The 26,965-nt window shown below is 47.0% G+C and overlaps 1 protein-coding gene across 17 annotated transcripts in view; it reads right to left on the bottom strand.

Annotated features, from left to right (window-relative positions):
- Positions 1-26,965, bottom strand: part of FGFR2 (fibroblast growth factor receptor 2) — a 100,941-nt gene that overhangs the window by 65,012 nt on the left and 8,964 nt on the right. For 8 of the 17 annotated variants that reach the window (XM_019752939.3, XM_019752940.3, XM_019752934.3 and 5 more), the window contains exons 3-4: positions 9,575-9,841; positions 8,611-8,688 (exon numbers count right to left, since the gene is read on the bottom strand). The exons of 4 other annotated variants lie outside the window; for them this stretch is intronic. In XM_019752939.3, the coding sequence (XP_019608498.1) occupies positions 8,611-8,688; positions 9,575-9,841 (345 nt within the window). The remainder of the gene's footprint in view (positions 1-8,610; positions 8,689-9,574; positions 9,842-26,965) is intronic. 5 more of the 17 variants (XM_019752941.3, XM_088791826.1, XM_019752949.3 and 2 more) reach the window with 1 other exon arrangement.

Genomic DNA, 26,965 nt, shown 5'->3' with positions numbered 1-26,965 from the left:
ACGTGCATTCAAAACTCCTACCCCTATATGCCTCACCCCTGCTCTCAAAACCGCCTGTAAAAGGTGGAGCTGGGATTTCTTAACAAGGGCACACTGTATCCTCTTTACCCTTCTTATCTAAGCGTCATGGTGGTGGGGTACAGGCGGTGTCTACGTGATCCAAGACAGAGCCAAGTAAGGCAAAACTGGTCAGTCATGTACCCCAGAAAGGCTGCAGGGAGGCAGGGGAGCTGAGGGAGAAGGGAACGGTGCTGCATTCTTTCCTCTGAACCCAGTTGCATCTGCAATGAGAAGGCAACTTGGTAGCCATTTGGCTTCAGGTGTCAAATGCCCGTAAACACACATATTCTTTTGAGGGGTTCACCAGGGCAAACTCGATTCCTATTTATCACAAGACTCCCTGAAACAATTTAAATCATCTCTCATGTCAAAAGGTTCTAACCTAGAAAAATCCATCCACAGCCACTGAAAAGAAACCATTAAGAGCATAAAATAAATAATGAGCTTTGTCGCTACACAAAGACTTGAACGAATCTGAATCTGACCTAATAGGAAAGCACACCTCATGCTGTCAGGTGTCTGCACTCTTGTTGTCATTTAAGTAAACACAATAGCCTATTCATACGAATTGGCCAAATATTAAGGTAGTAGTGCTTTCAGATAGCATTGGTTACAGCTGAGCTGATCCTGTGGATGGTGTTCTCTCTTTTACACAAAAGAAATGAACAGGTACATGCTTCTATACCATTAGGTACGATGTTCATGTTCCCCAAAATGTCGAAAAGTAGGATTTAGCTTCAGGCACCAGGAATATTGCTCTGTTCCTCTCACTGGGCTGAACAGTGAGGGTGCAACCCACACAGGGATCGTCGCCCCAGATGGACCTGGCCTATGGCAACAGCACACTCGCAACCAGCACCTTTGTCTTGGCACCTCCAAAGTGACTTAAGGGTGAGGGTGAAAGAATTTTGCTGGAATTTCTGGCAGGTAGCCACTTCCCTGGGGTGAAGTTTCAATCATCACAATTGCAACTATAAGTTCTGCTCACACAAAACAGCCAGCCAGCCACATGACAGGGTTCAGACACCATGCTTCTCATCGAATGGCTCAGTGATCCAGGTGGGTGGGGCGCCAGGAAATCTAATCAACAAGGTGGAAACAGATCACCTACAGCTCGAAACCTGAATTCACAACATTCTGTTTCCCTGAATAACTAACTGTAAGTCGTGACTCAGCAGAAAGGGCCTTCGAGCCAAGTTTTCAAGGTTCCCTGTGTGGTAGTGATGGGCCACCCCCAACCCTCTGCCCAACCCCACTCTGGGTGAGTGCTAACAGCACAGAGGCACGATGTGCTTTTGTGACTAGGTCTCCTTCAAGATGTCAAGCTCACAAATGTTTTTAATGAGTAGAATGCTGGAGGGAAGGAATTATTTTATTATTTTACAATGTCTCTTCCTTAAATAAACTAGTTTAATGGGAAGCTTGAAGAACCTGGAAGGTCTAGAAAAATAATTACACTATAGGAATAGCCCTGTTGTTTTTTATCAATGGCCTCATGTCCTCTGCAAACTCTTCTTGTCTTCATTTCTGTGGTGTGGACACATGGAAATGCCAGGTCTCCCCCTATCCCCTCCCCCCCCAAAAAAACCCACTATAGAGCAATGGGTGAAAAACAGCGGCCAGGCTTCTGACCAACTCTACTACCTAAGGAGGCCTCTTTCAAACCAAGGCTGGTAAACAGCATTAATAACTTGCATCTAGAGAGGAGCTCAGTCAACAAATTAATGATCTGCAAAAGCAAAGATGACCCTTGCACATAGTAGGTGCTCAGTATGGATGTTGACTCAACAACTTCAAAATGAATCTGCAAGCCAAGGCCACGCCATGTTGCTTAAAACATGTACGAGCACCCACTCTGTAGACCTTCCCTAGCATAACCTCAGGGATGTATGAGGAGTGGGATGAGAGTCAATCAATGGAGGAGGAATTGTGACATCACCTCCAATGGCATAAAAAACGAATTATACTAGATCAGGAGTAAACAAGTTGACCTAGATGATAGGTATGGCCCCCCTGTCCTCTGACATTCTCGGATCTTCGGCTGTATTATAATATGTATTAAAAGAACAATGCTTCTTGCAGTTATTAAATACTAGTAATGAGCAGGTGAAAGGAATAGTAAGACCTGCCAAATAAGTAAAATCTCATCATCAAGGTACAGTATACCTTACTCGTTATCATTTTCTATACTGAAACAGTTATTGTGTATTAGTAACAATGCTAAAAAAGAATTTTACTTTAATACAGAAGCCTCTTAAGTAATGTGGCTGGTTAAACAGATTTATAACCCCACAGAAACTTCCCTCAAAGTTCCCTCAACACAGCCTTTCTCTACCACCTCTACCTCACAGTAAAGATTCATCGTTCCTTTTCTGGGCCATCTCTGTTATTTATGTGTGATTCCATCACCAGAGTATTTCCATACTGAAAAATATTCCTTTCGACCAACAAGAATGGAGCACCTGGCGGAGACAGCTTGAGTTGTCTTTAGCCTATGAAGTAGGCACTCAAGCGTTTGTTGGGTGGGTGGGTGGGTGGGTGGGTGGATGGATGGATGGATGGATGGATGGATGGATGGATGGATAAATGGATGGATAGACAGACGGACCAGATGGACAACTGTTAAAAGCTTGAGCTATAAAATGAGGGAGTTGAACTGAATGTTCTGATAAGGTCCCTCCCAATTCTAACCTTCTTTCCAGGTATCTATATTCTAGGCAGATATTGCTTTCTGTCAACAAATGGTAGGATTAGAGGATTTATTTTGACCCTGCAATTTAAAGTTAATGAAAAAACATGGGCTGCTGAGCCTGCCCCCACAAAACCCCTTACATACCCTAATACTGACATCTAAGGTTTATTATGGTCTCCTCCATCTCTCTCTGAAATCAAAAGGAAGAGAATCCAGCCCAGCAGTTTAAAGGAAAACATGGAATCATATTACCACTGTACCAAAAGCAACCTCGGTGACCATCTGGCCCAAAGGCTGATGTGATCAATGTTATCCAGAAAGGTTAAGTGATTTGATCAAGGTCACCCGGCCAGAGGCTGGGCTGAGGCTAGACCCAGTCTCCAGCTCCCTGAGCAGTGCTCTTTCAACCACTCTAGGCTGCCCTTTGAACTCTCCCATGGTAATTAAGTCAAAAGTTCAAGATTTATGTGAGCTGTGGACGCTGATGACTGCCAACTGTATTTTTATTGATGCAAAAATAAAAAATAAAAACCCACAGCCTGTTTTGGCTCCTAGATTAAGTCTCACAAACTCCCTAAAGCCCCACTAAGGCCTCTGTCTTAAGTCTATAATTAGGGCCTTTAAAAATATCACTAATCAGGACATTTGAATGCTTTGAGACCTGAGTGGGGAGTTGTCTCTGCGAGCTCTACCCTCTCTCCATCCTTGCTGTCGACTGCAGTTCGTCTGTGTCAGTTTTTCATAGATTAAGAGAAAACAAACCTAACAAAATATGGAGATGTGAGTGAGGGTATGGTTATGATGGGGTTTTGCTTTATAATGAGAAGTCTCATTAAAACCACGACTTGTTGACCAGCAAAGCATTCAATAATACATTAAAGCAAACCAGGCTAGTTACCCATGTGTGAAATGCCTGAGTCCGCTGGGAGACCACTTGCCCCGTGGGAGTTCCCAGGATCTGCCTTCAAAAGAAAACCCTCCAGCGGTTTCTGATACTATTTGGCCAGAGGGGAGGCTGAGAACGAAGAGATATTCAATCCAGCCTACTGGATGGAACACCACTGCTGGCCACTGTGATAAAACACTCAACCCAATTTATGATGAGGTTTTCATCACAAAGGAATTTCAAAAAATTTAGGAAACCTGTGCACTTTGGGGTTGTTTGTTTGTTTGTTTTCAATTCTTGGAAAGTTCCACACAACTAAGAAGCCAACATTTACAACTTAGATATAATCTCTACCAACGTAAAACTCCCAATTAGAGCAAAGGTGACTACAAACTGTTATTATCAGCAGATTAATCAATGAAAAGAGTTTGGAACCTCAGGCCAAGAACTTTCCTGTTCCACAGTTACTTCCAAAAAAAAAAAAAAATTGCCTTTCTCCGTGATGCCGGTATGGGCATCTGCTGCAGGTCTAAAGGGAATGAAACCAAAACAGAAAATTACCTTGTCTCTCTCTTCACTCGACAGAAAACCACTCCAGCAGCAAGAATCTTGATACAGCTGTCTCACTATCAATGCCCTCTACTTAAGCCGCCATAACGAACTTTTTGTCAATCGTGGTCTTCCCAAGAACGAAGTCTCGGGCTTTGGGGCAACATTCATCACTTAAACACAAGGTGGAGATAAAAAAAATCACTCCCCAAAAATGGACATAAGCATCTACTTATTTGCTACCAGATAACCCATTTAAGATACTCAGCACCTAGGGAAGGCAAGGACTTGTTGTTATGCTTTCCTATGCTAAAGTATAAAATCAGAACCTGTCAAAACCCTCCACCTGGATGCTTTTCAAAAATTGGCATTTGAAATGGCAACTCTCTGTCCAGAGAGTCTGTTTCACTAAAGGGCAATATGCAACAGCATTATTTCCTGACAGCCAGGCCTGTAATGACGTCACAGGATTGTTCTGCTCAGGGAAATGTCTAGTGCTGGTGTTCTGCTCAGGGAAATGTCTAGTGCTGGTTAGGTGTGAGGTCATCAGCGAGTCGGCTGTGAAAATATGACCAAAGAATGCCCTTCAGACCTGTGATGGAAGAACTTAGCTTAAGAGGGTGGGGAAAGTCAGATCGATCAAAGCAGCCCCTCAAAGGGATTTGCAAAGCATATGCAACAGGATGTTAATAGATGTTGTCTTTTAAGATGGGTCTCAGGTTCAATCAGTTTGGAAAACCCTAGGAAGAGACAAAATTAACTATGTTTTACTACTGAATATTTCAGAGCTTGTATTATGCTGATGGACACCATAAGTCTCCAAGAAAGAGTCACAGTGTGAGGTATTTTCCAAATTCATTCCAAAATACAATTCATTTTTGGCAGAGAATTATTGTGGACTAGGGTTCCCAGGGATATTCTTTGGGAAACACCGGCCTATTCTCTCAATGTAGAGACCAGACCTGAACACTGCTCTGCTTTCCATGAGATCCGTAAAAGATGGATGTGAGGGTTATAATTCCACAAAATAGTCATTCACCATCCAGGCTGGCCCTCGCCCTCCAGAAGCAGTCTACTGGGACGGGTGGGTCTGACCCTGAGATATTATGTGATACTGAACGTGCTACAAGAGAACAGAACACAAACACTCAAAATCGAGCCCCTCAATCTGCTCGTGTAGACGAGGAAACCCTCTACAGAGGAGCCCATTTCTGAGCCGGGTCTCGTGATGACGGAAGAGTTGAGATCAATCTAAAGGTTGCCGAACGTTCCTACAAAAATCCAATCAGAGCTTGATGTCAACGGATACGACTTTCGTGGCCAAACTTCAACAATCTTGTCTTAATTTTTGACGGATATTGTTGCCACTGTATCTGACCACTGGGCTTTCTGTACAGAATCTAAGAACTCTACCAGGGAGATAAGCTTGCCTTCCAAAAGTGAGTTAACCACCAAAATTATATGAACAATAATCCAGCATCCCAGCAGAAGGAACAACCCGCAGTAGAGTATTTTTCAAGCCATGAGCTATAGAATTAACAGATACCAGCCCTCAAAGAGAAAAAAAAAAGGTTCAGAAAAGCCGAGCAATGCTGTCAGCACAGGGTCACTGAAGCATCATTTAACTTCACCAAAGAGGAACTTTCCAACACACCCCAGTGGCATTTCCAGACAATCAGAAGGCACCCAAGGAATCAATCTGGACACCGGGGTGTTTTCCAGGTGGCTGAAAATGCAAAGAATTTGGTGCTTCTACAATTTTCCTTATTAATCAGGTCAGGCATTTGACACTCGAGGTGGCACAAAAATTGTTTTAATGGCAACATCCCTTTCCCCAGCTTGCCAATTACACTGGCCATGGCATTCCTCTGTCCACCCCGGCCACAGCTGCTTAATTTCAGCTGCCCCAGGCTGCACCTGTGAATCAGACCAGCCTAATCACACGAACAGATGGCAGAGGCCGAGTAGCCAGCTAAGAACTGCTATCACTTTAAATCACGTCTAATGTTTCACAGGCACCAAACAGAGGCAGCTCCCGACAGCAGTATCTCTCTGGTACAGCTAACACCAGCCCTTAATCACCACAGAGCACCCATTTCGGGGCAGAGTTGGTGTCATTCGAGAGCTAATTACACAGAACCCTGGCTGCAAGGTGAAGGCATGGCGACTCATTCAATGAGAACTGGCATTCGTTAAATGGAGTACTCTACTTCCTGGCCCGTCTACCTGGGAACTGGGCAGTCAGGGCTAGTGTTCGGGATGAAAACCTGGAGGTCCATAGCAGGTAATCTGAATTATGAGAGAGAGAGTCAGTTCACTGGGCCTACTCGTTATGTAACCTCTACCTTGCTGTTACATGTCATTATCCCCCAAGTGTTCATGGTAACATGCTATTAGGCCACCAGGAAAACACAGTTCCCAGGCATGCCAATTGAACCGAGCTGATGGAATATGACGTCCCAATCAATAACAATGACACCCACATGTGGGTACCACTTTAGAGCTTTAACTAACATTGCAAGCATCCTCACTCTACCCCCACCATCTCCCTGGGTATCAGGGGAGGGGCACTGTGATTAACATGCAACAGACCTACAACTGCATTGCCGCTTTGCCTTTTGTGCACCGATTCATCAATTTCCACTAGACAAAACAGAGTTAACTGGAAAATAAAACTTAAAAAAAAAAATCTAGGAACGACACCCCTCCCTCTTTGGGTTGTTGGGGGCACTGACTGAGCCAGCAGTCATCAAAGAGCCTGCCCAAAGCAGGAGCTCATCATCGCTGCCAGGGTCACTCACTGCCTCCCCTGCTGGAGCCAACGAACTAATTAGAAGTGAGTGATGTCTTCTGACGTACCAGGGTTTTATTATTAAAATATAATAACCTCATTAGAAGGCTGGTACAAGTCACAGTGGAAAAGATTTTCACCCACCTTATTACCCACGGTTTTATGAGCAAGATCTCTAACAGTAAAACTCCTGTTTGAAGCAGATCTGTACACAGGAATCCCTAGGCCAGTGGTTCTCACACGTAGCTGTGAGAATCACCCCCAGCGTTTCTAATTCAGTGGGACTGGGGTGGGGCCTGGGAATTTGCATTTCTAGTAAGTTCTCAGAGGACGCTGAGGCTAGTGATCCACGCCCCAAGCTTTCTCTTGCCAGAAAGTGAACACTTATGTAAACCAAAATATTTCGCTTTTCGCCCAAGCTGCTAGGAGATGCAAGGACTAATCGATTCCCCACTTAAACACATTATTCCAGACGCCTGACAAGATCAATTTTCTCTTCTTCCTTGAAAAAGCCCTGGGCCTATTTTAATATCTAACTGTCTTATTATTTAGCCCTTGTTTAAATTTAATAAACTTACTAAAATCCTTTTTAAGAAAATGTAGAGTATAAATCTAAGCAACAAACATCAGTGACTCACATAAAATCACTTTGGGAACATTCCAGCCACATTATGGGAAAATACAACTAATGCTATGTTTTATCTTCTTTATTGAACAAACACTCACAAGTATTTTTCTGAGCACTACGCAAATATGAACTCACCTAGCCCTCTTTACAACCCCATCAGGTATTGTTATCATTCTCATTTTACAGTTGAAGACACTGAGACACAGAAGTTAAATTACTCGCCCAAGTTCACCCAACTCGGGAAGCAGGATGTGAACCCAGGCTGCCCAGCTCTGAGCAGCCATGTTCTTATTCACCAAGTAAAGGCCTCCTACGTGTCAATGCTCAGTGTCCACTGCCTTTAAACAAGCAAATAGCACTCCACTCACTGGTCCCCTTTCCTATTGGCAAAGTAAGGCACACTTTCCTTATTTCTGCTCCGCATACAATAATGTTTTAAAAGCCATGGTTTCTCAACATTAACACTGTCAACGCTTTGGATCAGATCATTCCCCTACATTGTAGGATGTTTTAACCACAACACCCCTGGCCTCTACCCACTCCATGCCACTAGCCCCCCACCCACCCCGCTGAGAAAACCAAACATTGCCCAGTGTTCCCCGGAGCAAGGGGAAAGGAGAAGAATTGCCCCCAGTTCAGAACCACTGGGTTAAGCCAAGCACCATCGACGGTTATAAAGAAAACCAGGATGTTATGTGTATCTACTAGCTTTGTGTCTCCGAACAGTGAGACACCGATGGGAAAAAAGAAAACCAAGGAAATATAAGTCATAACTACTTTCAAAAGACAGTGGCTACTGACACGGTAAGAAAGGACAAACAGTAGAGAAGCGTGTACAGGAACACTGGTTTATTCTCAGATTTGAAAGTCAGGAAAGTAGACAGAGCAGAGAAAGGTGGGGGCTGCAGCCACCACATCGAGAAGAGCCAACAAGAAGATAGGTGAGAGTCGGGACTTCCCCCCGAGCAATCCTGTCGGGAGGTTCAGAGACGGCTGCTACTTACTCTTGTTGTTACTGTTCTCACTGACAAAATCCTCGGAGCCATCTGTGTCGTCCTCATCATCTCCGGATGAGATGGCATCTGTATTCAAAAGAACATACCCATGGTTGTGTTTTTGCCAAGCAAAAGGCCACAATCATCTACAATTTAGTCCTTCCGGATAGGGAATTCAACAACCCAGGAACCCACGCAAAAAGTCTGAGACCATGTTTAGTTAAGATGGTTTTAATGGCTTAAATTTTCTCTCCATGATGACAGTTGGTCTATATTATGATTCCCAATGTTTTCTGCTTTCACGTTATTTAAACATTTTATAAAATTAGATATACTGAATCTGGATTTTAAGCTTCAAACAGTCTTCAAGTCCCCAGCAAATTTACTGATTGCATAATCGCCAAAGATTCTTTCCAGCACAACCTTTTAGTGTTCGGGGTTCCCTTCAAGAAAGGAATTAGTCTCCAGAAAAACTTAGCCCCTGTGTGGCCTTCCAACCGTTTACTAACATTCTGAAAGCAAAACTGTAAACTCGGCCACCAAGGGGTCTATGCAGTCCCCCCTCACTGCATGGAAGAAAAAAATCCAGGAGAGAAACTCAAATTTTAATAAAAGGGATGAGAAATCTTCAGCATCCAAATTTCAGTCCTATACTCTAAATGCCAAGGACGCCACGCTGGTATGGGGGTGTGGGGGGCTGGGGGGAGTATGTTTTTACTTATATAAAAGCATGCTGTCTTAAAAGAAAAATGTTACTTTGCACATGAGAATCCTGTCCTTTTTAACAACCAGCCTCTCTAATACACCAGGTCCTGTGGGAGAACTTCAGAAGCAGGTCAGTAACAAACTATGAAGCTCTGTGCCTGGCATCCAATCAGCAGATCCCACTATGATTTCACTTGTCCAGTGAAATTTTACCCAGGAAACGGCTACAGAGAAGAGAGAGAGCAGAGGGGCTCGCAGGCCAACTCACCTGTGACATTCACCATGAAGTAGACAGTTTCACTGTCTACAGTCCTAGCAGCAGTACAAGCATAGAGGCCGGAATCTCTAGGCGTGGCACCTTTTATCTGCAAGTATTCCCCAATAAGCACTGTCCTATTGTTGGGCCCCAAGTGTACCCCATCCTTAGTCCAACTGATCATGGCGGCATCTCTCAACTGGCAGCGCAACTCTAGCGACTCCCCGGGCGCAGCCACGTAAACTTCTGGTTGGGAGATTTGGTATTTGGTTGGTGGCTCTGTAGAGAGGTGGGAGAGAGAAGATGGAGACAGATGGGAAGGAGCAGAAGGAGAGAACGTCCAACAAAGGTCAGTGGAGGCCCCTTTATTCGCAGGACAGCAGTTCTTGTTTTGCAAATGGCCCCGGCAGGCATTGGCCTCTCCCCGAAACCCCAGGAAATGCAACCCCAAGAAAAGGGCCTTCACACACAGAACCGAGTATCTGAAACATGAACCAGAGGAAGCACCCAGCAGAAGCTGCCCCACTTAGTTATTACCACAAACTTATAGGGATTTAAACACAAACCCAAAACCCAGCATGGATGGATATTGTACAAGAAAACTTTTAAGTCGATTGGCAATCAGAGCCTGCTTGCAACGGAACCCTCCTGAGAAATTCCATTATTGGGGTGTTTTTTTATGTGGAAGGACGTGTGTTTTACAAAATGTGTCATTCAATGACTGCATGGCTGTGTGTCTACACAAACACACACACACACACACACACACACACACACACACACACACACACACACTTCTATTTATCTGAGCGGGATGTTGCCTGTTGTCACAAAGCCAAGCTTCTTGAAATGCCTCAAACTCAAGGCAAACCAATGGGTCCTTCTACAAAAGGGCCACCTGAGTTTTCATGAGCTCTCAGATCAGAACTTTGCCGGTCTGGAGATTTAATTCCGTGCTGGGTGAGCTAAGACAAGCTGTTTTTCTTAACATGATAAAAGCCTGCAGGCCTTAACACCAAGAACAAAAAGAGGAAAATGCCCCAGACAGCCCAAAGGTGGTCTCCATGGAGCTCAAACTGATCCTGAAGTGAAACCGCTGGGCACTGCACAGTGAACGAGAATCCTGCCCTGCCCGCCAGCCCCCACCACACATCCTGGATTCCAGCCTCCTCACGCCCCTGCCTGTGAATCCTTAGGACTACGCATCCCTTCCCCACTTCCCGCCCCCAAACTCAATTCATCCTTCAAGGCCCAAATCCCGCAGTGCCTGCCTGGACAAGAGACTGTCATCTATCACCGGACCCGGAGCGAAGTGGATGCACCCTCCTCCTCCATCTGCCCACTTCACCACGTCCTTGATGAACTTGTCCTGTCTCCTGAGGAGACACCAAAATCCTACAGGGAGAGCTCGGGTCTCGTGGCTCCTTGGGTGTCCCTTCCCTCCCCCGGGGCCATAGGTGGCACACACATGGATCGCAGTACCCAAATATGCAGGGCAGGATGGGACCCAAGAGGGCCCAACCCATGCCACCTCTGTGAGCAGAAGTGAGAAGGAACAATGAGCCTGTAAGAACAGCCAGAGCCACTGATGGCCCCCACGAGGGTTCGTGGGTCAGCTTTCATACCTCACAGGGAGAACTAAGAATGGTACCCGGAGTCCCAGGCCCAGAAAACACAAAGCTTCCAAGCTCTGGCTCAGCTCCAAATCTGGGCAACATCACAAGGCAGCTGTTTTGCCCTCTGAGTGTGGTCTATACAAATCTCCCAAATAAGACTGAAATAAAGGCGCTTCACATTTCAGTCCCATTGCTGAAGGAACAGTGAGGGTGGCATGCGTCTGGTTCTAAAAATCCTCCTGACCACCTCCAATCACAGCCAACACAGAGGCATACAAGCCAAGAGGGCTGTTGAACAGGACGTGAACATCAAGAGAGAAGCCCAGCCAAAGGAAGAAAACAGAAGTCAAATTTGACATGAACGAACACGCCCCAAAACAAGGGCAGAGAGCCCCAACTCACAGGCAGGTTATGTTCCAAACGTTTGTGTTTCTCATTGAACAATTATTTAATGAACACCTTCTATGGGCCACACTTTATTCTCGATGCACAGGGAGCCACAGCCAACAAGACTAGTCCCTGCACTTAAAAGTTGGGGAGCTTTAGTTACAGTGGGGGTGACAGACAATAAACATAAAATCTACAAAACATACAAAGCATGGAGGTGGTCTTAAGTGCCAGGAAATACACAGCGAGGTGGCACACAGGGAGATGGTGGGTACTAGCTCCTTCTAGAGCAGGAGTTGGCCAACCCCCGCCATTGCCTGCTTCTGTAAACAAGTTTTATTGGCACACAATTATGCTCATCTGTTTGCATCATGAAAATTGTTGTCATTGTCTGGGGCTGTTGTGTTAACATCGGCAGAGCGGCGTAGTTGCTTGCAAGAGAGCCTACGGCCTGCAATGCCTACAATATTTATAGTTCTGACCTTTACAGAAAGTTTGCCAACCCGAGTGGTACAGGATGGTCAGGGAAGGCTTCTCTAAAGAGAAGTGACGGGGAAAGGGCTGTTGCTGGGAACTCAGTGGGCAAGTCCTCAGGCCACAGCTTCCAAGGCTAATAAGTCCTCATGAAGCAGAACTGAGTCACTAATAGAGATATTTTGAACTCTGGATCCTACGCAGAAAAGGGAGAGGGAGAGAAACATGGGACAGAGGGGAAGAAAAGGAGGAAAAAAATTCAGTTTGACCCCAAATCTCAGACCATCTCCCACTTCCAACGTCCTAGAGTCACAGATTCATGGAACACCAGAAAGGACAGGGCGCCAAAGGCCACATGGTCCAAACCTTTTTACACCTGTTCAAAGCAAAGATCAGATGTCATCTGGGTCCCCTGTTTCCAACAACTAATTACAGAAACAGCATCCACATCATTAGAATAAATTTACATTGATTAGCCTGGGTCATAAAATAATATTTACTAAGACCACATTGCGCGATCAGCAAGTCACCGAGAATGTTACGAATTTGCTTTCCTCTGAGCCAGAACTGGTCACCAAGAGATTACTGAGCAGGGAAGTGGCTGGATAAAAGCAGTAACGCTTCCCTCTCTTAAAGGAGAGACTGGGACCCAGGCAGCCAAACTGCTTCTGTCCTGGCCTTCAGATCAGGAGAAGCTATGTCCCTATTTCATGGAGGCAATGGCATGCTCTAAGACTGTTTAAAAAAACAGACATTTGTAATTACGATGCAGAAAAATCTCTCTCCCAACTGGGTGGAGTTATGATTTCTCCGTTTTCAAAAGAAACCGTTTCACTGAAAATCCTTTCCTTCACCTGATACAGGTAAACCACACAGTCTTGCTGAAACCAGAGGTGCCTGAAATGCTGGACCAGTGTCACCAAAAGGACACCACCTCCTGTTGGAGGAGGAGAAGCATGGTACAGGGGCGCCTCAAGGGCAGGGACCACGTCTCCCTGGGGGCTAGACACATGGGAGATGCGCTAGATAAGTGGGTGCTGCCCTGCATGAAAAGTGGAAGCCTTGAGTTCCAACCCCACTCCGCTCTGCCTTCATCTCTCATCCTCAAGATCATCTACTGACAAGCAAGAAAAATGCCCGAATAACAGGGTATTATTACTCATAGGGACCCAACCAACCACATGAACCTGATCTTCCAAACTATTACTTATTGGCTCCATGACAGTCACCATCACTGTCATTCTTCAAGGCTGAAGACGCTCGCCATGACCTCAAGCACCACTATTTTCCGAGGCTAATCAGAGAATATTTGGATTTGTACATCCATAGATACAAAATGATTTTCCTGACGGGCTCCCATCTCAACGGACCAGTAAGATGACTTGATGTACTAAAAATGATTTTCATTTCCATCTTAACCCAGTCAAAACTGTCACCCAGTTTTCTGATTAGATGATAAGCTTCAAGGAGAGTAAAATAAGTCTCCAAAATATACCAGTAAGATAACGATGTTCATCCACACAACTGAGTCATCCCCCTTCCAAGTCTGAAACCAGGAACTGCTGCCGTGGTAAATTCAGAAAGCTTATGCTCCTCCCTTCCCTAAGTGACCATTTCACAAAAGGCTCATCTGGGGTCCCCGGCATCCTTGGTGAACCTCAGCAGAAGCCAGCAATATCTCTGCATATGTTAGGACTCCACGTGCATCATAGGGGGAGTGGCGAAGGGGCCGTTAAAAGCAAGAGAAATCCAGGAGAGGGGAAAGAGGTTGGGGAGAAACAATGCCAAGAACAGGGAGGAGAGTGAGTCAGGGGGAGGGCCAGTGGGTCACAAGACGGGGCACAATGCCACAATGATCCCCTCCCATGCCACCCAGCAGCTCCCAGGGGCCACGCTTGCAGGTCCCTGCATCAAAGACATCTCAGGCCAAGGTGCCAAGAACAATGGAACACAGCCTGGAACCCAAACAGCCAGCTCAGTGGAAGCAATTCTGTCCCCACCCCTGCAGTGAGACCACTCGGGGCTTTGGTTTCTCTTCCATGCTTGAGTCCTTTGGGTGACTTCCCTGCAGTGGCATTTACCTCCCATTGCTCTGTGGGAAGCCATGACAATTCGCCAGCTCCCTCTGACTTCGTCGGTGTCAGCACCCTGCCTCTGCGATACCCTAGCAGCCTCCCTAACTTCCATCGCCTTCCACCCACACAGGCCAGTGCCTCACTTGACTCCAAGGTGCACAGCACAACCTGATGGCTGACACAGGGCAAGGTACTCCCTGGGAGATTTAAACAATACCTCCTAGAGCAATATTAACATTCGCTGGATTTATTGGCTCTGGTGCTACGGCGTACCTTTAACCTTTCTAAGGCGGAGGGGAGAAACCCACACAGGCTCACAGTCCAACACTTCCTTCATCCCTTCTTGCCAAAACACAACGAGGGAAGGCTCCAGAAGCCACTTTGCTACACACCAAATGCTCCTTCAGAGGCTTCCACAAACAAAAAAGTATGTTTCCACACATCTTTCACGATACAAATTAAAATTTGAAGAGAGAAAGGTGGAACAAGCACACACTAGTGTTGGCCATTCTTTGTCACTGGTACCTAAAATTGCTAGACAAACAAGGCGAAGAGTTTACCTTCTGGGAGGGCTCGACACACTTGTTTCTACCTGCTGCCACCACACAACTGGCGGCCAACAGCTCAGCTCTGTAGATGTTTAGTTGCATCCATCTGAACCTGATCCCCAGAAGTTTCAAACATTTGACAAGCGCCAGCAGCATGCGATCGCATGGCTTCTTTTCCATAAATTGACTACCCTGATATTTAAAAATAGCAGAAAGAGATGGGCACTTCTATAGCTAGCCCAAAAAGGAAAGGTGTGAATAACAGCAGTCATGGCATAGTCTGCGTGTCATTCCTACCCTGAGCTGGGTCTCCTTCCCTCCCCTCTAAGAAACTCTTCAGGCCATTATGCCCCCAAAGCCAACGGGAATTTAGAACTGAGGGGCAGTGGGCTGGGAAAAGAAGGAACCTGAGGCAGAGGCTACCTGACTCTCCAGTCCCTTAGCAGATCAGGGTAGAAGAGGTCATGACCTCCTGTCTCGGTGTGACGTCACGCTGATGTCACGAGCTACAAGCTGCATGAATATACCTGTCGGGCAATAAGCCCAGGGAAACCAATTCTCGCTGTGTGTGAGTAAAGCCCTAGGAGGAGAAAGCTTGTGAAATCCAGAAAAGGCTGTGGTTTGTGTGACTGCACTGTGCATGTCCAGCTGAATTCTTCACCAATGTCATCTTAAGACAACTGAAGCACTACCGAGAGTTGGAACAGTAAGCTATTTCAGGTAACACTTTATGTTGCCAAACCAGCGATAGCAGCACTTCAGACTGTCACTTTTTATAATGTTTGCCTATAAACTTTTCCCGTGTGGTTTTTGAAATGGCGCCCAAATGCAAACAGAGAACAGATGGGAAACCCACGTCTTGCCCTGTCCAATCGTTTCGTGGGGAACAGACAACAGATTTAAACAGTTAAGGAAGAAAAAAAAGCCAATGGGACAACTAACTAGATCACATTTCACAAATTGAGCCTTTTCTGGGGTTTCCTCAGGACGGTGTCTTTTCAAATGTCAAGACTAATCACAGCTAAGAAACAGGAACCCCAGCTTCAAGGATACCGTGGGGTCACCCCTAGAATGCATCCCCCTGAGGTTTCTTTCTCTCAGAAAAGTCAGGAGTGTTCAGGCCTCAATACATTCCTCCAGAAACGGGGAGAAAGAGAGAAATCCAGAAAGAGATTCCTCTGGGAGAGGAGGGAAACGAGAGAAGGGGAGGAGAGGGAGAGACAGACAACAGGCAGGTATGTGTCAGACAGCGGAGGCGTGTGCTGTGGAGGCGGGTGTGGGCTGGGGCTGCAGGGATAGACCTGGAGCTCTTGGCACAGCTCGGGGCTCCCACGGGAACTGTAACTGAGCATTTGGGGCAAGACCAGTGAGATGGCCTGGGTTTCCAGGTGCCGTCCAGGTATTCTGCCACCTTGTACAAGAGGAGTAAACATCACTGCTGCATGGGGCTGCCAACGTCTTGGCAGAAGAAACACACAGAATGAAGCGGCAAATGTCACTGCAATGTCACACAGTACACAAAACACAGGCAAGTAAGTGGCAGCTGGTCCTGTCTGTTCCGGCTGACCTCAACTCGCCCCTCCGGGTCTTTAAGATGGCCTGTAGTGGACACGCCACGGTCCCGGTAAGACGTTTTAACGGGCCAATACCCAATTTTTTGTCCATTGGAACGGCACACAGAACCCTCACATACACAGCACCTCTGCCGCCTTTTTTACAAGCTTGAATCAAGGGAGTCTGGACAGACAGACACCTGGCACTCCAGCAGCTTTTCAATGTTTCACGGCACTAGGCACTTTGCTATGGCACAGTGTCAATCTAGTTGGCATCAAAACTTACCAACAGAAAGAGATAAAGCTACTGAGGTCCCCACCATCAAGTCAGAAATGACAGCCCTTGCGTGCCCTGGCATGGGGGCCCTGCTGACACACAGACAAAGACGACGGCAGCGGCAGAGCTGGCTGTTTCAGCTCACACGTCCTCAAAGCTTCCCCTTCACAAGAACAGACTTGCAGAAGGAAAAACAGCCTGACATCAAACGGAGGCCTTATAAGGCATAGGTACTACTTGTCCTGAAATGGGGGAGGGAGAGACAAATGCGCTGCACAATAGAAAACATGAAAATTCTCTTCCTCGAGAAATGCTGCCAGCATAAAGATGGGGGACAAAAAGAAATCAAGGCAGGTAAGTAAGCAGGGTGAAAGGCTGCAGCTTTCTCTTTCCAATCAACTGTCAGAATGTCTTGTGGACACACGTCAGGACTTAAAACTCTCCTTGTCAGTATCACGGGGCCGTAACCACCACTAATAGCTACCTCTGCCACAGTAGCTTGGCTGTTCCAGACTGGCTCACATTCCTCGTGACCAGATGGGATAATGGCTAATGTCTCCAACGTGGTAACCATTAAAAATTATATATTCAGGCACACCCCTCGTATAATTTAGGGCTGTGTTTGACAAACACGGTGAACAGCTCTCCGAGTTTGAAAGAGACAAGAAAAATGTAGAAATGGCACCATGCTTAAGAATGTACGCATTTCAGAGGGAGGCGCCAAATATTCAAGCCCTATTTTGTCAGCATCCCCTCTCCTTGTGATTCTGACGTTTTAGGCTGTTAATTATTGTGTTCTCCAAAAGAGGGGAAAGGAAAGGGGGGGGGGAGAGAGAGAGAGAGAGAAAGAGAGAGAGAGAGAGAGAGAGAGAGAGAGAGAGAGAGAGAGAGAGACAGGGAGAGAGAGAGAGACAGAGACAGAGACACAGAGAGACAGAGAGACAGAGACACAGAGAGAGAGACAGAGACAGAGAGACAGAGAGAGACAGAGACAGAGAGAGACAGAGACAAAAGGGGAGGTTTTCTCCCTGGTCACAATACTTGGCATCAAACTCACATTCACGAGAGCAAAATTCCCACTGGACCACCAGGATACATGTAGGTCGTGAGCTCGTGTTGTCTGCATAAAATCACTAGACAGTGGCAGCTTTTTGAGCGACAATTTCAAAACTGAACCCTGTGGGCACAAAGCATTTCCCAAACACACAGGCCCTCGATGACCTAGTAGTGCCCAGGGAGCAGAAACTGGCACTGCAGGTTATGTCCAAGGGGCTCAGCCCTCAGGTCAGATGTGCAATGAGGAGCCTACGAGCTCACCCCCCCCCCCCCATCCAGACTCCAAACCGCCTGCCTTCCGGAAACACGCGCGCCAGACATGGTAGAGGAAGCTGGCACTTCTCAGGACCTACAGGGCTTCCTAGGGCACACTGTTCTAGGCGACACCATGTCATTGAAACGTTGGCCCTGCCGACCTATGGAGACCACTGGGAAATCTGTCAGCTGGAAGGTTCTGTACTCCCTGTGTCATCGAAAGCAGGAAGGGAATGGTGGGGCCCCAAGGTGTTTGGCCTCATGAGGAGCTGAAGAAATGAGCGGGATTTGCCTGACCTTTATTGACACAATCTTTAAGGACAAGAGTGGCCCTGCAGAGGTGTCACCTATACAATAAACACATGTCATCTCCGGTCTGAAAACCTAACCCTCTGTCCTGATGACAGCCCTTACCCCTGTGGCAGCCTCTTTATTGTATAAAGGGACAAGCCATCTTTCTAATCAGATGCTCCCTCAATTCCCATGGCTATTCCCTGAGCCCTTCGTGGTCCCTGAGCATTAAGACTCCAGTCTCATTTCTGTCCCCTCCCTGGTGACTCTCCAGAAAAAGCAAGGAGAGGCTGGAGGTGTTAGAAGTACAGACCAGACTTTAGAACAGACCCAAGTCCCAACTCTGCCACTTACAAACTGTGTGACCTGGGACAAGCCCCTCACCTTTCTAATCATTTCCCATTTCTTCACCTGCAAACCAAGAACAATACGAAATGAGATGGTGCACAGAAAGCCCCTAGCACATGGATCTGCCACCAGGAAGCCTTCCAAAGGAAATCATTATTCCTCAGCTGCAGGGGGCTCAGCACAGAAGAAGGAAAAGCCACGTGACCAGACCAGGTCTTCTCAACGGGGAAAGATGGGGACGTTAGAAAAGAGGAACCTTCTACTATATTTCTAGAGCCCCAACACACAGTTTAGTGCTTAATTATTTACAGGGCCATTTGTTTTCTGTGTGTGTGCGTGTGCGTGCAGGCATGCGTGCAGCATTCTTAAGAACGGGAACGTTCCATGGGGGTCTTCTTGTTCTTCCGGAAACCTCCCTTCCCACCCCTCCCGCATCTGTGGATAATCTCAGAACTCCATCTCTGCAGCTTCCCCACCCCCTCCATGTTAATGCCACTCAAGTCCCTGCTTGCAGGTTCATATTTCTACGTGCCCGAGGGAACACATTACCTGGATGTCTACAGAGGGCCTCATCCAAAATAGGCAAGTGACCTTTCTCCTCCTCCTCCTCCTCGCTCAATGCAGTCGCCAGGGAACCTCAAGCCAAGCTCCCAGTGGACCCCACAGCCTCTCTAGTCCCTCTTGCCTCTCAACCCATCAGTCCCCACACCCCCTCCCTATTCATTTTGTCCCTGAAACAGCTCTGAAAAGAAAGGGCAAGATTTCACGCCCACAGGTCCACTGCAGGCCTCTACCACCTCTCCAAAAGACCTCTGTAAGCTCTCTAACCCATCACCCATGGTCCTACCCACCATGGAGCACCAGAGTGACCTCATGCAAAGCAAATCTAACCTCCATTTTAAAAAGAAAAGAAAAAAGAAACAGACCACTTCATGCTTTGACAGGGTAAAACCCAAGGGACATCACCTGCAAGGCCCTGGCTGCTCCCGGCCCCAGATCCGTCTCCCTCACACCTGAGGCTTGCCTGTCCACACGGGCGCTGTTCCTTCTCCCTACATCCCCCGTCCCACAACTCTACCTGGCAAGCTCCTATTCAGCCTTCAAAGCCCAGCTCAAATACCTCCCTGGGAAAATTCCTGATTCCCATTCAGACAGACTGCACTGCTCCCATCTCCAAGACACCAAGGCCTTTGTTTCTCCAACTGGTATATACCCAACAGGTACTTCTTCCCCTGCCCACCTACCCACCCATTCCAACTGAGCGCTTCTGAAGGGAGAATCAGCACACAGCTCACAGACTTTATTTTGCATAAAGACTACCTGGACAGTTTGTAAAAACACAGCTTCCTGGGCGCCACTTCCCAAGTTTCTGGGTCAGTAGGCGTAGGGTGGGGTCTAAGATTCTGAACACCCCAAAGTTCCCAAGTGATGCTGATGGTGCTGGTCCAAGGGCCACACGATGAGCCAGTCAGCTCCAGTGTCCAAGGACAAGAGTTTGTGATGAACCCTGTCAAACTGGGGGGCCCTTTCCCATCGCTGAGCTTCAACGTCCTGGTTTATAGAACAGGAAGACACCTATGGGCTAGCCTGCTGCCAGTCAGGCACCACAAGACAAAACCAGAGGCTGCTTGGGGCCGCCTTTATAAACCCTAAAGTGGGGATACATCTGAGAGAAAGCAGCCCTCCCCTCGGTGGGGGTCCCCTGGCAGGGGTCCCCCTGCCTGCCTGTGGCTCCACACTGGCCAGGGCAGGCCTGGGTCCCTGTTTGTGGGTTGTAGATTAATACTGACTCATCAGCACAATGTTTTTTTCCAACCACAGGGGAACCTCAATTTGCATTCCTCTGACTTTAAAACAGGGTTTTCTTTCAAATGAACAAATCTGTCACATCAAATATACGTCCGTTACCCAAGTGGGGATTTCTGGAATGTTCCCAAATGGAACTAAACATCCAAGGACCTTGTGAGTCGTCATCAACACCATGTACCCTGTTTGATCACTTCGGTAAGGGAAGAGGCCTGTGGCTGGTTAAAATACCATCTGCTATTCATTCAGCCAACAAAGTTGAGACGCCTGGTAGTGGTGTGTGGCAGTACAGTAACCCCTCGCAATTCCCCTGAGAACAGGATCCCAGCGGGGCTCAGAGGTCACTTATCACAGCCCCATAGCATGGGGTGGGGGTGGGGTGGGGGTACCTCACATAGCTCACAAGCTTGAGGACCTGGGTTACAGCGGGTGGAGTACTCGGTCTGCTTTCGAGTGAGCGTGCCCCGAAGCCAGCAGTCTGACTACATTCCAGAAGCGAGTTTTCAGGGATGGTCACCTTTTCACACTTAGTGTTACCTGTGACTGCTGAAAGCTGCCGCTGGGCCCTGCTCGCCCCCATGCCCGATACTGACATAAACAGTCCATAAATGATGCATAGTCAGTGGACACATTTGCCCTGTAAGTCTCTGAAAGGTCAGATCGATGTCTAAATCCTGTTTGACATTTTCCCCAAGCCCATGGAACAGGCTCCTCCTCGGTAAGAACTTTCTGAATAAGTGAATACTTTTAAAGTGGCCCCGGGGACAAAAGAAAAATTAAAAAGGAAAGTGGGGAGGGGGGAGTAAGAGTTATTCCACGAGGGCAAGGCTGCCTCATGCTTTTTCAACTGGGAACTTTCGGGTGTATTGTTCAGCAAGTTTACTTAAAGGGCTTGGCCTTTTTTCTCTCAGCAGGACCCCAGTTCCAACACGCATTCAGAGCCTGCAGATGTGTCCCCCAGACTGGTCCCCCCAGCAGCATCCCAGGCATTTGCAAATGAAGGGACAGCAGCTGGATACTGAGAAACAGATGGCCCTCCTCATTTGAATGGGTTTGATCTGGCAGCTCAGGCCAGGACGAGTTCGGGCCTGGCCAGCGCTGCACTCGTGCTCAGGATGAAGGCAGACTCTAGCCCGAGGGGTCTTTAGCAAGCAGCTGGAATGACCTCTTGGAGAGGTTGCCCTCAGTCTATGTCAGGCGGAGGGGGCACATTTCCAGCTGGCTCTGCCCGGCAGGACCCAGAACGGAGGGTCAAAGCCACAGGGATCACTTTTCTCTCGGTGATTTGCAGAGAAAAGAGAAAATTCCCCCTGGGGGAATCCTGTGCCAGAGGACTTGAAACCACATTAATTCAGGAAATTCCAAATTAAGATAGGCGCCACCGTGGTTAACCTTTCTCCCCTGTCCTAAGCCACATATTTGCATAGAGGTAAAAGCTTTGAGAAACAAACAAACTTTGAAGCGTCCCTACCTCACCAGCGCGCCCCTTTCAGAATTCTGGGGAGCATCTGATCTGAAGGGCTGTGCAAGGCTCCCTAGCACCTTGGCTTCCATGGACAGAGCATGTCCGGACCTTTTTAAAACCAAGATGGTGACCCCTCTCCAGGGAGAAAGGTGTCCCCAGGAGAGGCCTGTAACAAAAGGGGAGCTGAACTGGTATTCACTGCCCAGCCCTGGTACGCCTGCCACCCCCCACCCCCCAGTCCCCCCTACACACACCAGCAGCCCAGCTCCCGGGCTCCACAGTGGCCTAACAAGAAAACTGCAGCCTCAGGAAAGAGACAGTCAAAGAGCAGGCTGAAATGACCCACACAAGTGTAGGCTGGGGGCTGCCCACGACCACCTCCTCACTTGCCAGACCTATAAGGGTGGACACCTCTCAGTAACAAGTGACAGTGGACAGCAGAGAGACCAGGCCCTGGACACTTTCCAAACGGAGCAACCTAGCCGGCTCATCTGGCTGGGGCAGAGGAGGGCCGGTGTGGGCTGCGTTTGCTGAAGAATCAAGGTGGGTGCCCACCTCCTTGAAGATGAGCCTCAGGAAGCTGCAAAGTTGGATTTTTTTTTCCAGAAAAATCCTTAACATGGCGCCTAGGCCCAGCAGCCTGGCCTGGCCTGCTTTTCATCTCTTCACATGCCCTCTCATCCCTCCAGCACCACTGGTGTCACTCCAGCACACAGGCCTCGTTGGGGTTTCCCAAATCCCTTTTGAGACACGCCATGCTTTTCCTTCAGAGGGCCTTCACCTGGGAATGAAACTGGCCCTCACTTCTGCAGTCGTGTGACCAATGCCTGTGTCCCCCACTCAACAGCACTGGAGACAGTTTTTTGCTTGCCATTCTATCCCCACAGAACCTGGCACATAGTAGGGTCTCAGAAAACTTATCTGGGGGAACAAACTCTTAGAAGTCACAGCAGTCACCTGCAATCTGAAAAGCATGCTATACCAAGGATTTCGTCGTCTCAGCCAAGATCTGGGAGTTATCACAGCACCAGGGCTGCAAAGTTAAGAGGGAGAAGTGCCGTTCTCCTTCCAACCAAGCATTCTACACCTTCTCTCCACACCGAACCCCCTTCTGAACACCGGTGCCCCGAGTGTCCTGCACTCACTGTGCCAGTGGCCAGTGTGAAGTTCAGCAAACTAAACCAGCCTCCACTCACCTCCGCATCTAGCTAGAACCACTCAGAGTTCACTTTTTTTTTCCCAACCACCAAACTGGTCTTTGCTTTAAAAATGGGCTCTTGTCCGTCCCCAGCCCCTTCGCTCCTGGGGACACCCTTCCTGACCAAAGCTAAAAGTGTAGGTGTTGCTGCTTCTGTCCTTTCATTCTCAGAATTTTTCCCTTTTCTTTTTTTTCTTTCCTAGTCTGACATTAGAAGGGGCCTGACATTAGAAGGGGCCTGGCATTTGGCATTTCCATGACCACAGGTTACAGGAGCCCCAGGTACACTGCAGATGGGCCCTGACCCAATCACAAACCAGAAATGCTGGGAAGAAAAGCTTGACACAATATGAAAGTGACAACCAAAAAGCCTAACTTTTAGTAGGACCCAGGGCAAACTGCCAGAAGCATTTGGAACAAGGAAAAACTGGGAAGGGCCTGCTCCTGCTCCACTGAGGCGGCTTACGAGCAAATGGACAAATACCAGGCCAGCCTCTCCCGTCCTGAACTCCTTCCGTGTGACTCAGCCTGGGTCACTAACTGGGGCTCAGAGCAGTGTTCCCCTTCTTATCTCCTGGGCAGCAGCAGAGAGGGTTTGCTTCTTACCAATAAGCTACATTCCACTGGAGGCCATTCTAGAAGAATCACAAAGTGGTAATTATTGGAATGTTTTTATTGCCTGTGATTTTTTTTCTGCAAGTAGCTATACATAGGTGAATAGTGTGAATACGTGAGGAAGAAGGAGAGATTTAGGAAAGAATGAGAAGGCCATCATAGTACTGCAGGAAAGATCTTCCTGTACATGAAAAAGGAGTCAACTGGGAAATCACCCCCCGCCAACCTCCGACCCCAGACTCTCAAGTGTTATACAACAGGGGTATAACACGCAAACGATTGCCCAGCCCCTCCCCCTCGAGTACTGTGGGTCCCAAAACAATCTCCTTGAACTCCCTTCCATGAAGACTGGAGGCCCAGCTCTCTGTGTTCCTAGGAATGCCCAGCAGGCTGACCAGGTGAAGTCACTACAAGCAAACGTGGCAGGGATGATGGTGACATACTGTGGAGCTCCCCTCACGAGCCAGGACAAATGCAGAGCATGCTACACCCACCTGACCCCCAACCAATCCCATAACCTTCTCTGCATCCGTCTCCACAGGGCCTAATGACAACCCAGTGGAAGCCTCAAACAGAAAAGTCTTTCCTTGCCAAAATACATTGCTCCTCAAGAAGTACATATCCTGCTATGACTGCATTAGCTGCAACTGACTTTTTTCAACAGGGAAAAAAAAATGTCAACCCTGAACCATCTGAACTGCAAGTGGCAAGATGATCGATCACATTTCTTAAGTCTAGACATGCAAACACCCAAGATGATAAAACGGGTTGGACAAACCCAGGGTCTAGAGCTCTTTCTATTTTAATTAATGTAAATGCTTTTGTCAGATTTATCATTTCACTGTAGGGTAAACATCTTTGAAATGTTGGTTTGAATTCCTATATCAGGTTTTTACCTTGAAAAGGAAATGGGGTGGAGTAGAGAGGAAATTATCATTTACTGAGCACCTACCACAGGCCAGGAATTACAGTAGGGGCTTCACGTCCCATCTGCATTTAATCTTCATAGTCCCCCTTCAAGATAGATATTATCAGCCCCATTTCAGGTAAAGGGAGGCTCAGAGAGGTTATCTAACTTGTCCAAGGTCACAGCACCAGTAGATAGTGGAGAGACACAAACCGAACTTAACTAGCTCCAAAGGCCAAGTTCCTTCTGTGAGTTTATGTCCCCAGAAAGCACATCACATGCCATTCAAAATGACTGTATTCATTTATATTAAAAAATGTCCGATGCAGAATTTAGGTTAATTTTATAAGGGATTCTTGGTCTTTTCAAGAATTGAGCGGTTTTCAATTCGAAACATTTACAACATTTAAGATACATCTTCAATTGTGCACCCACCTGAGTCAGCTAAGAAAACAACATGTTTTGGTGGAAATCCAGGAGGTTTAATGGACAGGAAGGAGGTGCCTTAAAGAAAGCCACACTTCTTTGGGGCAATCTCACCCTCAACCAACAATCTCAAGTTGAAGGGTTTTCAAAAAGTTTAAACCCCAAACCTGTCACTGCAAAGACCTTCATTTCATAGCACCACCCCACTCCACCCCCCAACACATAAAATTGGCCTTTTCTATGTCTTGATATTTTTAAAACATTACAGCTGGTCATGTATGGAAAACCTTAACAGTAAACAGTCATGGGTAAAAAGAGGCCACATACAGAAATCTACAAGGAGTTCTCATGTTAGAAAATATTATCGTGACAATTTATACAGAGTTTATAAGGCTCAGAATTGAATTCTTTCTTTCAAGGAAAGGTGCTATATAAATCAAACAAATAAATACGTCCCTTGTCCTCATTCCTTAATCTAGCAGTATTTTCCTTATAAGCTATTTTTTGACCTCCTCATAAAACATGTTCGCCATAACCTGAAATTTGATATATGCCTGCATTCCATTCAGACATGACTTGGAATTTACCATTCTTTAGCCGGACGAGGGGTTAAAGGACAGAGTATGCCACTGCTTGGTTCCCTGACTCAGTACAGTCAAAAAAGAATCTGAAATTTTTAATATTCAATTCACATGACGTGGCCAAAGTCCAGAATGGGGCGTAGTCATTTACGGTATTCCAAAGTGGAATAAATGACCATAGCTCACACCCAATATGTTAAAACTCCGTCATGGTACAAGTTTCCCAGAACCAAAATTACTGAAAACCTGAAGTGCGCCTGTTACTTGACACAAGGACTGTGGTCTGCACCGCAATAATTAAGTATCCTTTTGGTAAAAGCTTGAAGTCATAAATGGAGGCCGCTGAAAGCCTGCAAGCACCACTGATGTGGCTGCCATTTTGGATTTTTCTATCATGCCCTAAACAGGGGTTAGTAATGCATCACAGCAAGCAAAAAGAAAAACAGAAACTTGGAAAAAGTGTGACCTTTGTTAATTTCAGAAGGAGACATCTCCAAGACATGCTGGCCACCACAGAGAAGTGGCCAGCAGCACATTTAACCAGGCCTTTTTAAAGAACTCAGCCTCAGGATAGCTTCCCTACTTCCTCCCCACATCACCTAATCCAAGAAGGCCAGAGCTGCACCTGGCTGGGTCAATCCTGGTCTACCTGGGTAGGCAGGAGGAAGTAGCCAGTTTGTGGAGACTCTCAGGCTGCCAGAGAGCCTTAACGCTTCCCATGAGGATAAACATTTTACCCCAAATGGAACATGAATTATACATAGCTTTAAAAACTCAAGTTCAAGAGCCCCTATCAAGTCAAAGCTGAGTTCTCAGGGGTTTGTTCACCTTGGATATGATGATCAGAAACCTTCAGGTAAGGCCAACTTGCAGCCCTTACACATCAAGCTCAATGTTCAGTCACACAGAGCCTTTCACACCATCAGCATCAGTTAAAAGAAACGACGCAAAGAAGATGACACAGGGAAAAGGGCATGGGGTAAGGGTGTGGCCTGGTGAGCAGCATGAAGCCTTTCAATGCCTGGAAAGCTGGGAAAGCAGAGCCGTCTCTAAATCTCACCTGGATATAGCAAAAGGATAAAAAGAATGGGAAACCTGAGGCTTAAGTCATCCCTCAAGGAGAATATAATAATATAGACCATGGGTGTTTTTGCACAGCCACATAAAACCCACTGGATCAGAACCATTTGTGGGACAGCCTGAAAAACTTTCAAAACATAATTTCTGAATTGCCTACCATAACAAGTCACCTTGCTAAGAAGCAACCAGTACAGCAGGAGTAGCACACCAGGTATGTATTTCCTACCTACTCTAACATGCTGGCACCCCCAAATCAATTTCCCACATTCCTTTAAAGACTGAAATCAGACAGCTTAAACGGAAATGTAAAATTAAGTGAGACTCTGATGAAAGAGGGTGGTAGCCCTTTAGCAATTACCCTGGATAAGTAAACACCCAAACAACAGACTGGCAAGCTAAAGAGCAACTAGATATATTTTATTAAGAATGTGAACATTAAACAAAA

The sequence above is a fragment of the Rhinolophus sinicus genome, chromosome 15 (assembly GCF_057876585.1).
Source record: "Rhinolophus sinicus isolate RSI-liver-muscle chromosome 15, RSI-T2T, whole genome shotgun sequence".
Lineage (NCBI taxonomy): Eukaryota > Metazoa > Chordata > Mammalia > Chiroptera > Rhinolophidae > Rhinolophus > Rhinolophus sinicus.
The sequence above is the reverse complement of the archived record's forward strand: the minus strand, read 5'-3'. Positions and strand labels throughout refer to the sequence as shown.